Below are 15,532 nucleotides of genomic sequence, written 5' to 3' on the forward strand. Positions count from 1 at the left end.
ATTCAAGGCAAAGGGAGATGGTAACGGAACAGGTTAATGAACAAAGGATGGCTCTAGATGAAGTGTAAATTGCGCTGGCAGAATGAAGGGCAGCCATTTAATGATATGTTCCCCCCAACACTTAGCAATGGGCAGATTAGACACCAAGCAGAAGGAATGGGCAGCTGGTGGAAAAGAAAGGCAGAGTGGTAGGTTCTTGAAAGTGGGGAGAGCGAATTTCAGTGGGCGTGGGTTGATGGCTCTGCCACTTAGAAACATAGAAGATAGGAGCAGGAGTCGGCCATTCGGCCCCTCGAGCCTGCTCCGCCATTCAATGAGATCATGGCTGATCATCCAAATTCAGTACCCTGTCCCTGCCTTCTCCCCATATCCCTTGATCCCTTCAGCCTTAAGAAATATATCTAACTCCTTCTTGAATATATTTACTGAATTGGCCTCTACTGCCTTCTGTGGTAGAGAATTCCACAGGTTCACCACTCTCTGGGTGAAGAAATTCCTCCTCATCTCTGTCCTAAATGGCCTACCCCTTATCCTTAGACTGTGACCCCTGGTTCTGGACTCCCCCCGCCATCGGGAACATCCTTCCTGCATCTAGTCTGTCCAGTCCTGTTAGAATTTTACAAGTTTCAATTAGATTCCCCTCTCACTCTTCTAAACTCTAGTGAATATAAGCCTATTAAAACACTAGTTAGGCCACAGCTAGAGTACTGCGTGCAGTTCTGGTCACCACATTACAGGAAGGATGTGATTGCACTAGAGAGGGTACAGAGGAGATTTACGAAGATGTTGCCTGGGCTGAAGAATTTTAGCTATGAGGAAAGATTGGATAGGCTGGGGTTGTTTTCTTTGTAACAGAGGAGGCTGAGGGGAGGTTTAATTGAAGTGTATAAAATTATGAGGGGCCTGGATAGAGTGGATAGGAAGGACCTATTTCCCTTAGCAGAGAGGTCAATAACCAGGGGGCAGAGATTTAAAGTAATTGGTCGGAGGATTAGAGGGGAGTTGAGGAGAACTTTATTCACCCAGAGGGTGGTGGGGGTCTGGAACTCACTGCCTGAAAGGGTGGTAGAGGCAGGAACCCTCATCACATTTAAAAAGTACTTGGATATGCACTTGAAGTGCCGGAACCTACAGGGCCACGGACCGAGAGCTGGAAAGTGGGATTAGGCTGGAGAGCTCTTTTTCGGCCGGCACAGACACGATGGGCCAAATGGCCTCCTTCTGTGCCGTAAATTTCTATGATTCCATAATGGTATAGTTTCGGAGGCCAAATTCAGCAGCTAGGCATTAGTGCTGGAAGGGGCCTCGGGGTGAATGGAGGCCTCGGACAGATTTATAAATAGACAATGGGCTAAAAATTCGGTGGCGCCGCGTTTGGGGCGCCAAGCTCGCCTGGGCGCCGGAAGTCCCGCCCCGGAAGGAGCCGGGAGCGCCAGCGCGATATTCAGTTTGAGCGCCCCAAGAGGGACGCGGGGTGCTGCTCGAGGCACTCCGCGTCCCTCTTGGGGCGCTGAAACTGAATATCGCAGTGCAACGTGCCGCAGCGCCACATGCTGCGGCATGGCGCGCTGCGGTACTGCAGGCCTTCCTCCCCTTCTTAAAGGGGAGGGGCCTGCACCAGCGCGATCACCGATCACGAGTGCCGGCAAAAGAGCCCGGCACCGAGGAGAAGTGCCGGGCTCTCGGGACACAGCCGGCACTGCCCGGGGGGGGGTGGGATCAGGGGGCCGGGGAGGGCGGCGCGAGGAGATGCTGGCTGGCGGCCACCAAAAAAATGCCGCCCTGCACCTCCCCTTTAATTTGCGCCACTACCGCCACAGGTAGGCCCCGTGAACCGCTCCCAATTTGCAACCGGCGGTACAGGGGGGGAACGCGACCCAATATCACATTCGGGGCAGTAGCGGGGCACTGCGCACACCGATTACATCATCGGTGGCGGCGCAGCGCTACAGGCTCACGCCGCCATTAGCGCCCCGCTAAATTTCGCGGGAGGCGTGGCCAGTGGCGCTAAAGCCACTGAGTGCCCTCTTCAGGCGCTAACTGGTGGCGCAGCCCACCGAATTTCTAGGCCAATAGATTTTGATATGGGGAGACATCGGAAGTGGTCAAGGTCTGGAGCAAGGGGCTCCTGGGGTGCAGGTGGTCAAGTTCTGTGTGAGGTGGAGGAGCTTGGGGAGGTCAGTCGGGACTAAAGCACGAAGGAGGGGGTGGGGGTTGAGGCAATGTGAGGTGGGAGCAGGGCCCCTTGGTGGTGGGCGGTGCGTGGGGGTTTGAACCACAGCTCCAGGTCGAATAGGATACCGAGCGTGCAACATCCTGAGGTTCAGTCTGAGCAATCAGCTGGGGAGGGGACGGAACCATTAGAGGCTGTTCTAAATGTCTGAGTTTGGACAGTGAGCGGTGGCAGGTTAGGAGACTGCAGGCAACATAGCAAAGCATCATCGTACATGGGCTCACACACACACTCACAAACACACACTCACACAGGCTCACACACACACACACACACACACACACACACACTCACACACAGACTCACACTCACACACACACACAGACACACACACACTCACACACAGACTCACACAGACTCACACTCACACACACACACACACACACACACACACTCACACAGGCTCACACACAGACACACACACACTCACACACAGACTCACACTCACACTCACAGGCTCACACACACTCACACTCACACACAGACTCACACTCACACACACACACACACACACACACACGCTCACAAACGCACACTCACACACAGACTCGCACACACACTCACACAGACACCCACACACTCACACTCTCACACACACACACTCACACACACACGCACACAATCACACAGACTCACACTCACAAACACACACTCACATACAGACTCGCACACACACTCACACACACACAATCACACTCACACAGACTCACACTCACACATACACATACTCACGCACACACACTCGCACACACACTCGCACACAGACACACCCACACACATTTATCGGGTACGGTTGAATAGTGGTTATGTCACTGGACTAGTAATCCAGAGGCCTGGACTAATGATCCGGGGATATGAGTTCTAAATCCTGTAGTGTATGTGCTTTAAGTCAGAACTACTTTTTACAGCTCCTGTATACTGTAGTACCGGCAGTAACCACACCGGTATATAAGCTGTGCGCATGCCTCTGTACTCCAGTCTAGAGATTGCCCTCCTCCAGTAAAGACCTGTTATTTGTTTATGTACAGCATCCGTGTAGTTATTTATCCACTGAACCACGGATCTAACAAATCCCACCACGGCAGCTGGGGAATTTAAATTCAGTTAATTAAATAAATCTGGAATAAAAAGCTAGTATCAGTAATGGTGACCATGAAACTACCGAATTGTCATAAAAACCCATCTGGTTCACTAATCTCCTTTAGGGAAGGAAATCTGCCGTCCTTACTCGGTCTGGCCTATATGTGACTCCAGACCCACCGCACTCTGGTTGACTCATAACTGCCATAGCGGAAGTGCCACGAAGGTTCACCAGACTGGTTCCTGGGATGGGGGGATTGTCGTATGAGGGGAGATTGAGTAGACTAGGCTTATATTCTCTAGAGTTTAGAAGAATGAGAGGTGATCTCATTGAAACATACAAAATTCTTACAGGGTTTGACAGGGTAGATGCAGGGAGGATGTTTCCCCTGGCTGGGGAGTCTAGAACCAGGGGTCACAGTCTCAGAATAAGGGGTCGGGCATTTAGGACTGAGATGAGGAGAAATTTCTTCACTCGGAGGGCGGTGAATCTTTGGAATTCTCTACCCCAGAGGGCTGTGGCGGGCCAGTCATTGAGTATATTCAAGGCAGAGATCGATAGATATTTGAATATTAAGGGAATCAAGGGATATGGGGATAGTGCAGGAAAGTGGAGATGAGGTAGAAGATCAGCTATGATCTTATTGAATGGCGGGGCAGGCTCGAGGGGCCGAATGGCCGACTCCTGCTCCTATTTCTTATGTTCTTATGAAATGGCCCAGCGAGCCACTCAGTTGTAACAAACAGCTACAAAGAACACCACACGGACTGCAGCGGTTCAAGAAGGCGGCTCACCACCACCTTCTCAAGGGGCAACTAGGGATGGGCAATAAATGCTGGGCCTCGCCAGCGACGCCCACATCCCAGGAACGAATTTTAAAAAAATATGCACACATATACGCTTACACACACGCACACGAACCCTGGCTGATTGATCAGCAGACGAGAGAGAAAAATTAATGGCACAAGCTGGATCCGTCAACGCCCTCCAGCCCTGCATTCATGCACACACACTGGCCCAGCTCCTCAGCCAATCGCTTCCCCTCTGCACAGAGTTCCATTGATGCGCCGGCCACCAATCGGTGGCTTGCTGAGCCCACCCGGCTGTCTCCATGGCAACGGCAGCAGCAGCCACTCACAGATTCTTAGCCTCTGCCTTACCCGGGGCCCGCACACACCTGCATTCCAGCCAGCCAGGGTCAAACCGAGTGACCAAATCGATCGGTGCTGGCAGGTGGTGCTTCTCTTAGTCCCTTCTGTGCCAGGGCCAGTTAAAACTCAGTCATAAATCAAAGTCTCGCATTTCTATAGCGCCTTTCATGACCTCAGGACGTCCCAAAGCGCTTCACAGCCAATGAAGTACCTTTTGAAGTGTAGTCACTGTTGTAACGTGGGAAGCGCGGCAGACAATTTGCGCACAGCAAGCTCCCACAAACAGCAATGTGCTAATGACCAGATCGTCTGTTTTTGTTATGTTGATCGAGGGATGATAAATATTGGCCCCAGGACACCGGAGCGAACTCCCCCCCCCCCCCTGCTCTTCTTCGAAATAGTGGCCGTGGGATCTTTTACGTCCACCTGAGAGGGCAGACGGGGCCTCGGCTTAACGTCTCATCCGAAAGATGGCACCTCCGACAGCGCGGCGCTCCCTCAGCACTGCACTGGGAGCGTCAGTCTAGCTTTGTGTGCTCAAGTCCCTGGAGTGAAACCCACAATCTTCTGACTAAGGGGCGAGAGTGCTACCCACTGAGCCACTGGCTCACACCCTCAATTGACAGAGCCAAGACCAGGCTGGTTCTGCTGCAAGTGCGCGATCCCTCCCCTCCCCCTGGCTGATTTTCCTCTGCACTCCGCCCCCAGGTGACCCTTGAGGCCCCAGCCGCAGCATGAGGAGATTCTGGCCTGCTTTTATCTTGGACGGAAATCCTGGCTAGGATTCCCGCTGTGAGGAGGAAGAGGTGGAGAAACATAGAAAAAAAAACATAGAAGATAGGAGCAGGAGTAGGCCACTCGGCCCCTCGAGCCTGCTCCGCCATTTAATGAGATCATGGCTGATCATCCAAATTCAGTACCCGGTCCCTGCCCTCTCCCCATATCCCTTGATCCCTTTAGCCGTAAGAAATATATTCAACTCCTTCTTGAATATATTTAATGAATTGGCCTCTACTGCCTTCTGTGGTAGAGAATTCCACAGGTTCACCACTCTCTGGGTGAAGAAATTCCTCCTCATCTCAGTCCTAAATGGCCTACCCCTTATCCTTAGACTGTGACTGTTAAGTCTGTGTGTTATAATGCGAATTACTACACAGACCACAAGAGTAAAATTTAACAGGTCTTTACTGGTTGAAGGTCAGGGCGGAACTGCCCAATAAATCATTACACAGCACTTATATACCGGTCACCACCGGTATTACAGTATACAGCAGCCAAGATAAAGTAGTGCAACTCTTAAAATAGTTCTCTTAAAGGTGGAACAGTTACATACACTACAATCCTCCCTTTTTAGCTTAACCGTATATATTCTCCATTAAACATAACATCATAACATATATACACAACTTCATGTAAAAACAGTTCACAGATTCAGTCTCTGAGGCGGCGCCTCCTGCGCCTCCTGACTCGGTCCGGATAGCGCCTCGGTGGTGTAGTAGTTTTCGGTGGTGTAGTAGGTTTTCGTTGCTGGGGTGACTTATCTAATAGTCCTTCACTGGACTTAACAGCTTGAATTTTCGTAACTTCAGAACCAGCATTGTTGACTTCTAAAGGCTCGAGTACCTTGGGAAGTTTTTCTGCTTCCAGACTGATTTGGCTCAGTTCGGAGGGACCACGTGCGTGACCTGGTAGGGGTGATAATGGTTCAGATGAGTCATCATCTTCATCATCACGGGACAACTCACATGAATATACTAGATTGCTGTCCTCCTCAGTATCTACGTCCTCCAAAGGTTTTATTATTTCTATTTTTGGAGCTTCAACTGTGAGTGTGGCTGTGGTCTGTGCATTACTTGATTTGCAGCTACATTCACCAGAGTCTTTGGGTGTGAGATTTGTAATGGTAAGTTTTATCACATTCTTATTTTGTTTAAATTTGTATCGGTCAGAAGATTCGATTAAGCTCTGGTCTTTGTACCATCTGACCATCTTGGAAGTAGGTGTAACCTCACAGCTCAAAGTAGCAGAATGCTTCTCTTCCCCTGTAATGTTCTGTAGTTCTTTGACTACCTTTGACGGAGGCTCTTTAATAGTCAGCCTCGCCTCAGATTTTGATTTCCCTGCGATAAACTGCAGCAAGCCGGTCATCTTACAACTCAAATTTCTCTCCACGGATGTTGCCTGACTTGCTGAGTTTTTCCAGCATTTTCTGTTGTTATTTCGGATTTCCAACATCTGCAGTATTTTGCTATCATCTTACAAGTTGTTTGTTTCAGAGTGAGACGATGAATAGTGCCACGATGCTCAATGTCCACATCTTCAGAAGCATGGAGAATTTCACCATTTAGTATCCATTTTGGAGGCTTCACATCCGCAACTGAAAGCTCACACTCAAGAATGGCGTCACTTGGCTCTGTCACTTCCACATCACCTATGGGTTTAATGATGGCAATTGATTGCTCTTCTACATATAACTTCGCTGTGCTTTGGTCATCTATGGCATCGCACATGTAGTTGCCTTCATCTTCAAAAGCAACATTATTAATAACGAGCTTCCTGTACACATCTTCACTCACAATCTCATATTTATTACTGGGATGAATCTCTTTGTCTTTGTAATACCACTTGACAGCAGCATTTGGCCTGTAAACCTTGCATCCGAAAATGACACGATGTTTCTCCATGCCAATCTTTTCTCTTAAGGGTTTCACAATTTTAACTGGCAATTCTTTAATTCGAAGCAAAGCTCTGGAAGTAGCGCTTTCAGCAACAAACTTGATCTCTGCAGCATCTTCAGTTTTTGCCTCTGCCACCAATTCCCTGAGTGGCTTATTACTGCTGACACTGCTCACAAAAGGGTGCTCTTTCTTCTTAGCTTTCAACTGATCGATGAATTTGACATATTCCCTTTCTTGCTCAGCTTTGATTCGTTTGGCCTCATCGCGCAGACGGTTTGTGTGTTCCTGTTCCATTTTCTCAATCAGCTGCTTCTGCTGTCTTCCCAGATTTTCCCACTCTGTGTCAAAGAACTTTTTCTTTGCATTCATCTCTTGCTCAAAACGGCGAATCATTTGTTCTAATTGCTGTTGTAGTTTGAAATTGAGTTGAGTTCGAGCCCGGTGTTCCTCAGAAATGTGCATGTCTGTAGACTGGACAGACTCAGAATTCTCTGTCAAACTATGTTGTTGTTGTTCAGTGGAATTCTGTTCCGATACTTTGTTCTCTTCTGAAGCATTTATGCACTCCTTCGTTTTTCCATCATTAGTCTGCAAGTCCATTTTAGACTTGTCTTTTGCACATGGGCTGGTCTTACCATCATCAGTTCCAGAGTCTGAGCTGATTATCTTCACCGAGTTCTCACTCTCTGCTTTGTCACTGTCACTGCTGCATATGCCCTCATCCAATATTCTGGACAATCGTTCAGGTTTGACATCTTTGTTTTTTCCGGAAACTACCGTTATTGCTTTTAGGGAGTGCCAGTCCATATTTATTTTCCTGATCCACTCCCGTCCCAGAAGTGGTGGACCTCCCTCAGGTAGTACATATATGTCCATTCCTTGGTGTTCTTTACCCTGGTGTACCACCTTGACTTTTATCTTTCCGATGGGGTATACTCTTTGCCCCGTGTATGTCTGCAATACTATCTTCGTATCCCGTAGGGGAATATGTTTGAATAAGCTTTTGTAATCTTGCTTATTCATAACCGTCAACGCCGATCCGGTGTCCAATTCCATCTTCATTTGTACTCCTGCTATATGCAGTGTGACCCAGATAGTTTGTCGGTCAGCTTCCTTACTCACATTGTGAATTCTCAGACTACCCAGTTCCTTGCTGTTGGAGTCTAAATCCGAATTCTGTTCATCCGAACTCTTCTCAGCCACCTTATGTACCTTTCTGCACTTTTCCTGCGGTGACTTTTTGTTGCTGGTCTTCTTTCCTGACTGGCATACTTTAGCTATGTGACCAAGCTTGCCACATTTTCTACATTCCTGTTTTTTAAACCAGCATTGGTTCTGATCGCGTGTTGTCTTCCCACAACGATAACATTTCGTTGTACCCAAAGCCATTTGATCTACGCGTACTGCTGCCTTCAGCTGCATTTCCGCAGTGCCTCTCGCTGCGGCTTCGTGCGATGCTGCAATAGCGACAGCCTTATCAAGTGTAAGATCATTCTCTTCAAGTAGCCGCTTTTGTGTTCCTTCTTTCGACAATCCACACACGAATTTGTCTCTCAGTGCCTCTGTCAGGCTTTCCCCAAACTGGCAGTATTTCGCTAGCTTACGCAGTTCAATTAAATACTCCGCGTTGCTTTCCTCTTTCCGTTGCGTTCTCGCATAAAATTTAAACCGTTCCGCTAACATCAGCGGTGAGGGGTTCAAATGATTTTTCAGGACAGCCACAATTTTAGCGAAAGTCTGATCCGCCGGTTTAGCTGGTGATAGAAGATGCTTCAATAGCCCGTATGTCTTCGCACCCATTGAGTTTAGTAAGGTTAATGCTTTATCTTCATCTGATATTTTATTTGCCTTACAATATATCTCTATGCGTTCTACATACGTGGCCCAATCTTCAACATCGGGATCGAAATCGTTGATGTTACCACGCTTAGGCATCTTCGCAACCTTCTTAAGAAACACAAAGAAATTTTTCTTTTATTTTTTTTTCAAAATGGCAGTTTCCCGCGCTTGTCTTCTTCCCCCGCCTACGAAAATGGCGGCTTCCCGCGCTCGTCTTCTTCCCCCGCCTACGAAAATGGCGGCTTCCCGCGTTTGCCTTTCTCCCCCGCTGGCTGTAATGGCGATTGCCGTATTGCTGCGTTCGCCCTCCCAGCGGTTTTCAAATCGTGCCTCCCAGCCCCTCTTGCAGTCCGGTCCTTTCCCCCCCGGCTGCGGCTGAGTTCTCCGCGGTTTTTTAAAAAAAATTTTAAATTTATTTTCTCCCGCGCTTACGCTGTCCCGGTCGCTGCGCCTCGCGGCCTCGGTAGCTGCCCGGCCTTTTTCACCGGTCGCGGTCGAGCTCTCTCTCGACGCTGTTGCGTCTCCCAGCCCGCTTGTAGCCCGGTCTCTCACACCGGCTGCGTTCGCCCCCCCGGTCTCTCACACCGGCTGCGTTTGCATTCACCGCGGCTTCCGTGCCTTACGCTGCCCCAGTCTCAGCGCCTCTGGCCCCGACTTCTGTCCAGCTCTTTTCCCCGGCCGTGGTCGAGTTCTCCGCCCTTATATCCTCCGTTCTTCCCTCCCCTATTTCACAGCCAACGTGGCCGACTTGCTGCTCGTCGCTGATCGGCTTACCCACCACCGCGATAGAAGGGATGATCACTGCCTGTTGCTGATGGAAGGCTTCGTGTCAGAATTCTTCCTTTGCTCTGCAGACCCGAGTCTTCTCTCAGCAGAATGATGAGGGCGGATGCCTCTTCTCGACGCCCGTTAAACTGCCTTGGATGTATCTCTGCCGCAGGGTAAGATCGTACTCGTCGCCACTGTTAAGTCTGTGTGTTATATTGAGAATTACTACACAGACCACAAGAGTAAAATTTAACAGGTCTTTACTGGTTGAAGGCCAGGGCGGAACTGCCCAATAAATCATTACACAGCACTTATATACCGGTGTGGTCACCACCGGTATTACAGTATACAGCAGCCAAGATAAAGTAGTGCAACTCTTAAAATAGTTCTCTTAAAGGTGGAATGGTTCTCTTAAAGGTGGAACGGTTACATACACTACAGTGACCCCTGGTTCTGGACTCCCCGACCATCGGGAACATCCTTCCTGCATCTAGTCTGTCCAGTCCTGTTAGAATTTTATAAGAAAGAAAGGGTTTCTTTCTTCATTTTGAATTTGGGGGTTAGATAGGTTTGGCTGATTGTGTCTCTTAGCGGGGTTAAAGTCAGCAGACACAAAAAACGCCTTATGTCTCTCCCCTCTGCACCCCCCCTCCCGTCACCCACACCATATTATCTCACACTCTGATCTGTCATGTGTTTTAACCAGCAATGCATGACACCTTCCAATTCTGGCTGCACCAACAGTGGAAATATTTGCGCATTCCTCCTCTCTCGATTGTTCCCAGCAACAGGCGGGTGTCATTTGCTCAATGTTTGTGGCATCGAGGCTGTTAATTCCTTCCATTCATCCAAACCCTACTCTGTAAACAGCAGGGCTGGGGAGAAGCGAGAATGGGCCAGTGTGAGTGGGAGAGAATAGTTGCATTTCCTTTTTTAGTCTCGTGTCTGATTTGAGCTGACCCAGTGGTGTCCGATGTCTCCCGCACTCGGGGATCCAGTTTCCTCCTCCTGAATGTCCGTTACGTGGGAGACAGTGCTTAACCCTTTCGGGGGAGGGGGGCTTCCTTCTAAACGGAGGGGAAAGTTCATCTGTGAACCTCCCTTAAACAACTAGTCTCTACCCGCTGGTTCCCGGAGTTAGCCAACCTCAAGCATTGCTGCAGGGCGGGTGGGATACAATTGGTCTCGAGTCCCTAGCACATCCCCCGATTTCCATCGCTCCACCATTGGCGGCCGTGCCTTCAGCTGCCTGGGCCCTGAGCTCTGGAATTCCCTCCCTAAACCTCTCCGTCTCGCTACCGCTCTCTCCTCCTTTAAGGCACTCCTTGAAACCGACCTCTTTGACCAGGCATTTTGGTCACCTGTCCTGATATCTCCTTATGTGGCTCGGTGTGGAACCTTGTCTGGTGATCGCTCCTGTGCAGCACCTTGGGACGTTTTACTATGTTAAAGGGCGCTATATAAATGCACGTTGTTGTGGTTGCTAGAGCTGGTCTTCTTCGAGTTGTTGTTTTTGTGTAAGATTCCCAGACGGTTCAATAAAAGTGTCAACATACCGGCGAAAATCAGTTTGCCCCCTCAGTCAACAACCCACCTCCCCGCCTCGCCCCGCCCCCAACACACACACAATCCCACTGAGCAACGCAGGACACAGGAGACGAGGAGAAAATACAAACTAGAACTAGTTATCTCCATCGGTCGTGAAAAAGAATTCCACGCGCGAGGCTGGAAAAGGAGCAGAGGCGGACTATTCGACCAAGGGGTGCATCGCCGCCATGCCCTCACCCTGCATCCAAACCTGTGCTCTTTTTCCAACGGGGGCCGTGAGAATGAGGAGCAGGTGCTCTGGCAGATTTCTGCCCTCTGTAGCTCTAGGGCACTGAGGCACAACTGAAATCAGCCAACCCAGTACGCATTGGGGCTCAAGCCTGGGATAGGATCAGGAGGCCATTCAGCCTCTCGAGCCTGCTATATAGGAACAGGAGGAGGCCATTCGGCCCCTCGAGCCTGCTATATAGGAACAGGAGGAGGCCATTCGGCCCCTCGAGCCTGCTATATAGGATCAGGAGGAGGCCATTCGGGCCCTCGAACCTGCTATATAGGATCAAGAGGAGGCCATTCGGACCCTTGAGCCTGCTATATAGGAACAGGAGGAGGCCATTCGGGCCCTCGAGCCTGCTATACAGGAACAGGAGGAGGCCATTCGGCCCTCAAGCCTGCTATATGGGAACAGGAGGAGGCTACTCGGCCCCTTGAGCCTGCTATACAGGAACAGGAGGCCATTTGGCCCCTTGAGCCTGCTATATAGGAACAGGAGGAGGCCATTCGGCCCCTCGAACCTGCTATATAGGAACAAGAGGAGGCCATTCGGCCCCTCAAGCCTGCTATATAGGAACAGGAGGCCATTCGGGCCCTCGAGCCTGCTATATAGGAACAGGAGGAGGCCATTCGGCCCCTTGAGCCTGTTATATAGGAACAGGAGGAGGCCATTCGGGCCATCGAGCCTGCTATATAGGAACAGGAGGAGGCCATTCGGCCCCTCAAGCCTGCTATATAGGAACAGGAGGAGGCCACTCGGCCTCTCGAGCCTGTTATACAGGAACAGGAGGAGGCCATTCGGGCCCTCGAGCCTGCTATATAGGAACAGGAGGAGGCCATTCGGCCTCTCGAGCCTGCTATATAGGAACAGGAGGAGGCCAATCGGCCCCTCGAGCCTGCTATATAGGAACAGGAGGAGGCCAATCGGCCCCTCGAGCCTGCTATATAGGAACAGGAGGAGGCCATTCAGGCTGTCAAGCCTGCTATATAGGAACAGGAGGAGGCCATTCGGCCCCTCGAGCCTGCTATATAGGAACAGGAGGAGTCCATTCAGGCCCTCAAGCCTGCTATATAGGAACAGGAGGAGGCCATTCGGCCCCTCGAGCCTGTTATATAGGAACAGGAGGAGGCCATTCAGGCTGTTGAGCCTGCTATATAGGAACAGGAGGAGTCCATTCAGGCCCTCGAGCCTGCTATATAGGAACAGCAGGAGGCCATTTGGCCCCTCGAGCCTGCTATATAGGAACAGGAGGAGGCCATTCAGCCCCGCGATCCTGCCATATAGGAACAGGAGGAGGCTACTCGGCCCCTCGAGCCTGCTCTGCCATTCAATCATGGCTGATCTGTACCTCAACTCCACTTAGCCTTTGCTCCATATCCCTTGATACCCTTACCGAACAAAATTCTATCGACTTCAGTCTTGAAAGCTTCAACTGAACCCCAGCATCTACAGCCTTTTGTGGAGTGGCGGGGGGTGGAAGAGTTCCAGATTTCCACTGCCCTTTGTGTGAAGAAGTGCTTCCTGACATCACCCCTGAACGGCCTGGCTCTAATTTTAAGATTGTGCCCCCTTTGTTTTGGACTCTGCAACCCACCGGAGGAAATAGCTTCACTGTATCTACTCTATCTAATCGTCTTGTGATGGGTACGGCTCGATAAAACACTGCAGCACAGTTATCAGCCCAGCACTGCAGAGCTCTCTGCATGGCCCACGAGACACATTGCTATGGCGACGGCAGCTCCTCAGGTGAACTCAACCAGGAACTGACAGCCAACAGGTGACATTCGCTTTGCTTTTATTAACAGACAGACACATTATAAATACCTTGAACCTTAAATCTAGAAACATAGAAACATAGAAGATAGGAGCAGGAGTCGGCCATTCGGCCCCTCGAGCCTGCTCCACCATTCAATGTGATCATGGCTGATCATCCAAATTCAGTACCCGGTCCCTGCTTTCTCCCCATACCCCTTGATCCCTTTAGCCTTAAGAAATATATCCAACTCCTTCTTGAATATATTTACTGAATTGGCCTCTACTGCCTTCTGTGGTAGAGAATTCCACAGGTTCACCACTCTCTGGGTGAAGAAATTCCTCCTCATCTCTGTCCTAAATGGCTTACCCCTTATCCTTAGACTGTGACCCCTGGTTCTGGACTCCCCGGCCATCGGGAACATCCTTCCTGCATGTAGTCTGTCCAGTCCTGTCAGAATTTTATAAGTTTCAAAGAATTTTATAAGAGAGATAAGTACAGCAAAAGCCACAGGATCGAGGCCCTACCAGCATCAACCAAGAGGCCCTTGGCCTACAGGTGGCCACAGGAAGTCCGCTGGTCCACTGAACGTCAACAAGGGGGAGCTCGGACTCGAGGCAGGGTGGAAAGGGCCGCTGCGTTCATGAACAAAGTCAGTACAAAGAAGGTTCACTCGGTTAATCCCGGGGATGAGGAGATGGACATATGAGGAGAGGTTGAGTAGATTGGGACTCGACTCATTGGAGTTCAGAAGAATGAGAGGCGATCTTATTGAAATATATAAGATTGTGAAGGGGTTGGACCGGGTGGATGCGGGGAGGATGTTCCCGATGATGGGTGAAGCTAGAACTAGGGGGCATAGTCTTAGAATAAGGGGCTGCTCTTTCAAAACTGAGATGAGGAGGAACTACTTCACTCAGAGGGTGGTAGGTCCATGGAATATGCTGCCCCAAAAAGCTGTAGAAGCTACATCATTACATAAATTTAAAACAGAAATACAGTTTCCTAGAAGTAAAGGGAATTAAGGGTTACGGGGAGCGGGCAGGAGTTTGGACATGAGTCTAGGTTCGGATCGGACATGGCCCTGTGGGTAGCGGAACGGGCCCAGGGGCCGTGCAGCCTGATCCTGCTCCTATTTCGTGTGCCTAATTCTGTTAGATTCAGGAGATGGTTCTGTGATAGTAGATTGGCGGTTAGGATCAGATCAGCCATGATCTTATTGAATGGCGGAACAGGCTCGAGGGGCCGATTGGCCTACTCCTGCTCCTATTTCTTATGTTCTTATGAACAAGGTCGTCAGCGCTGACCCGGATGTAGGACTGTAGCCGTGGCTGTTACACAAAACAACAAGCCCCCTTAAATCCACCTTGAAACTTTTTTGCACTAACATTGCTGACAGCTGTAAGAAATCACACAACACCAGGTTATAGTCCAACAGCTTTATTTGAAATCCTAAGCTTTCGGAGCGCTGCTCCTTCGTCAGGTGAAGTGGAGAGATGCATAAAAACACAGTTTATATAGTCAGAGAATAATGTCAGATGTTTACAGGTAATCTTTCTAACTGCCATTTATCACACCTCGGCAGAGAAATAATCACAGCAATCAAAGGTGTAAATGGTGTCCAAACAGGTCAGTCAGGAAAACATTACATCAAAGAGCAGTGAGGTGGGGTCACAAGGGGTCAAATGTTGCAGATGCTGGGGTCTGTATGAAAAACAAAAAAAGACAAAAAACATTTTTTTTGCTGGGAATCACAGCAGGTCCGGCCGCATCTGTGTGGAGAGAACAAGCCAACGACAACTCGAGTCTGGATGACCCTACGTCAGGTGCGGTTACATGTAGCGTGACATGAACCCAAGATCCACTTCACCTGACGAAAGAGCAGCGCTCCGAAAGCTTGATGATTTCAAATAAAGCTGTTGGACTATAACCTGGTGTTGTGTGATTTCTTACATTTGTCCACCCCAGTCCAACACCGGCATCTCCACACCATTGCCGACAGCGTCAGTCTCCGACGACAGTGTCACCTACCATGGCCGATCCAGGGGTGTGGCCGGACGTAGTCGCGGAGGTTTCATCTGGTGACTGCCTCCCTCCAAACTGCCCCCCCCCACACACACACACACACACACACACACACACTCCGGCCCTTGGTCGCCCGACACATCCACCCTTGCGGTACCCAGTCTCCCCACAGCCAATCAGAAAGC

The 15,532-nt window shown here is 49.9% G+C and overlaps 1 protein-coding gene across 1 annotated transcript in view; it reads left to right on the forward strand.

The window, feature by feature from the left end:
- The window catches only part of LOC147099598 (receptor-type tyrosine-protein phosphatase H-like), an 80,689-nt gene extending 65,443 nt beyond the window's left edge, over positions 1-15,246 (forward strand). Inside the window, exon 19 of the mRNA XM_085969840.1 lies at positions 15,080-15,246. Within this exon, the coding sequence (XP_085825966.1) occupies positions 15,080-15,169 (90 nt within the window). The 3' untranslated portion in view covers positions 15,170-15,246. The remainder of the gene's footprint in view (positions 1-15,079) is intronic.
- Positions 15,247-15,532: the final 286 nt, after the last annotated feature.

Source organism: Somniosus microcephalus, chromosome 28 (assembly GCF_052327205.1).
Source record: "Somniosus microcephalus isolate GS21.2 chromosome 28, FLI_Smic_1.0, whole genome shotgun sequence".
Classification (NCBI taxonomy): Eukaryota; Metazoa; Chordata; class Chondrichthyes; order Squaliformes; family Somniosidae; genus Somniosus; species Somniosus microcephalus.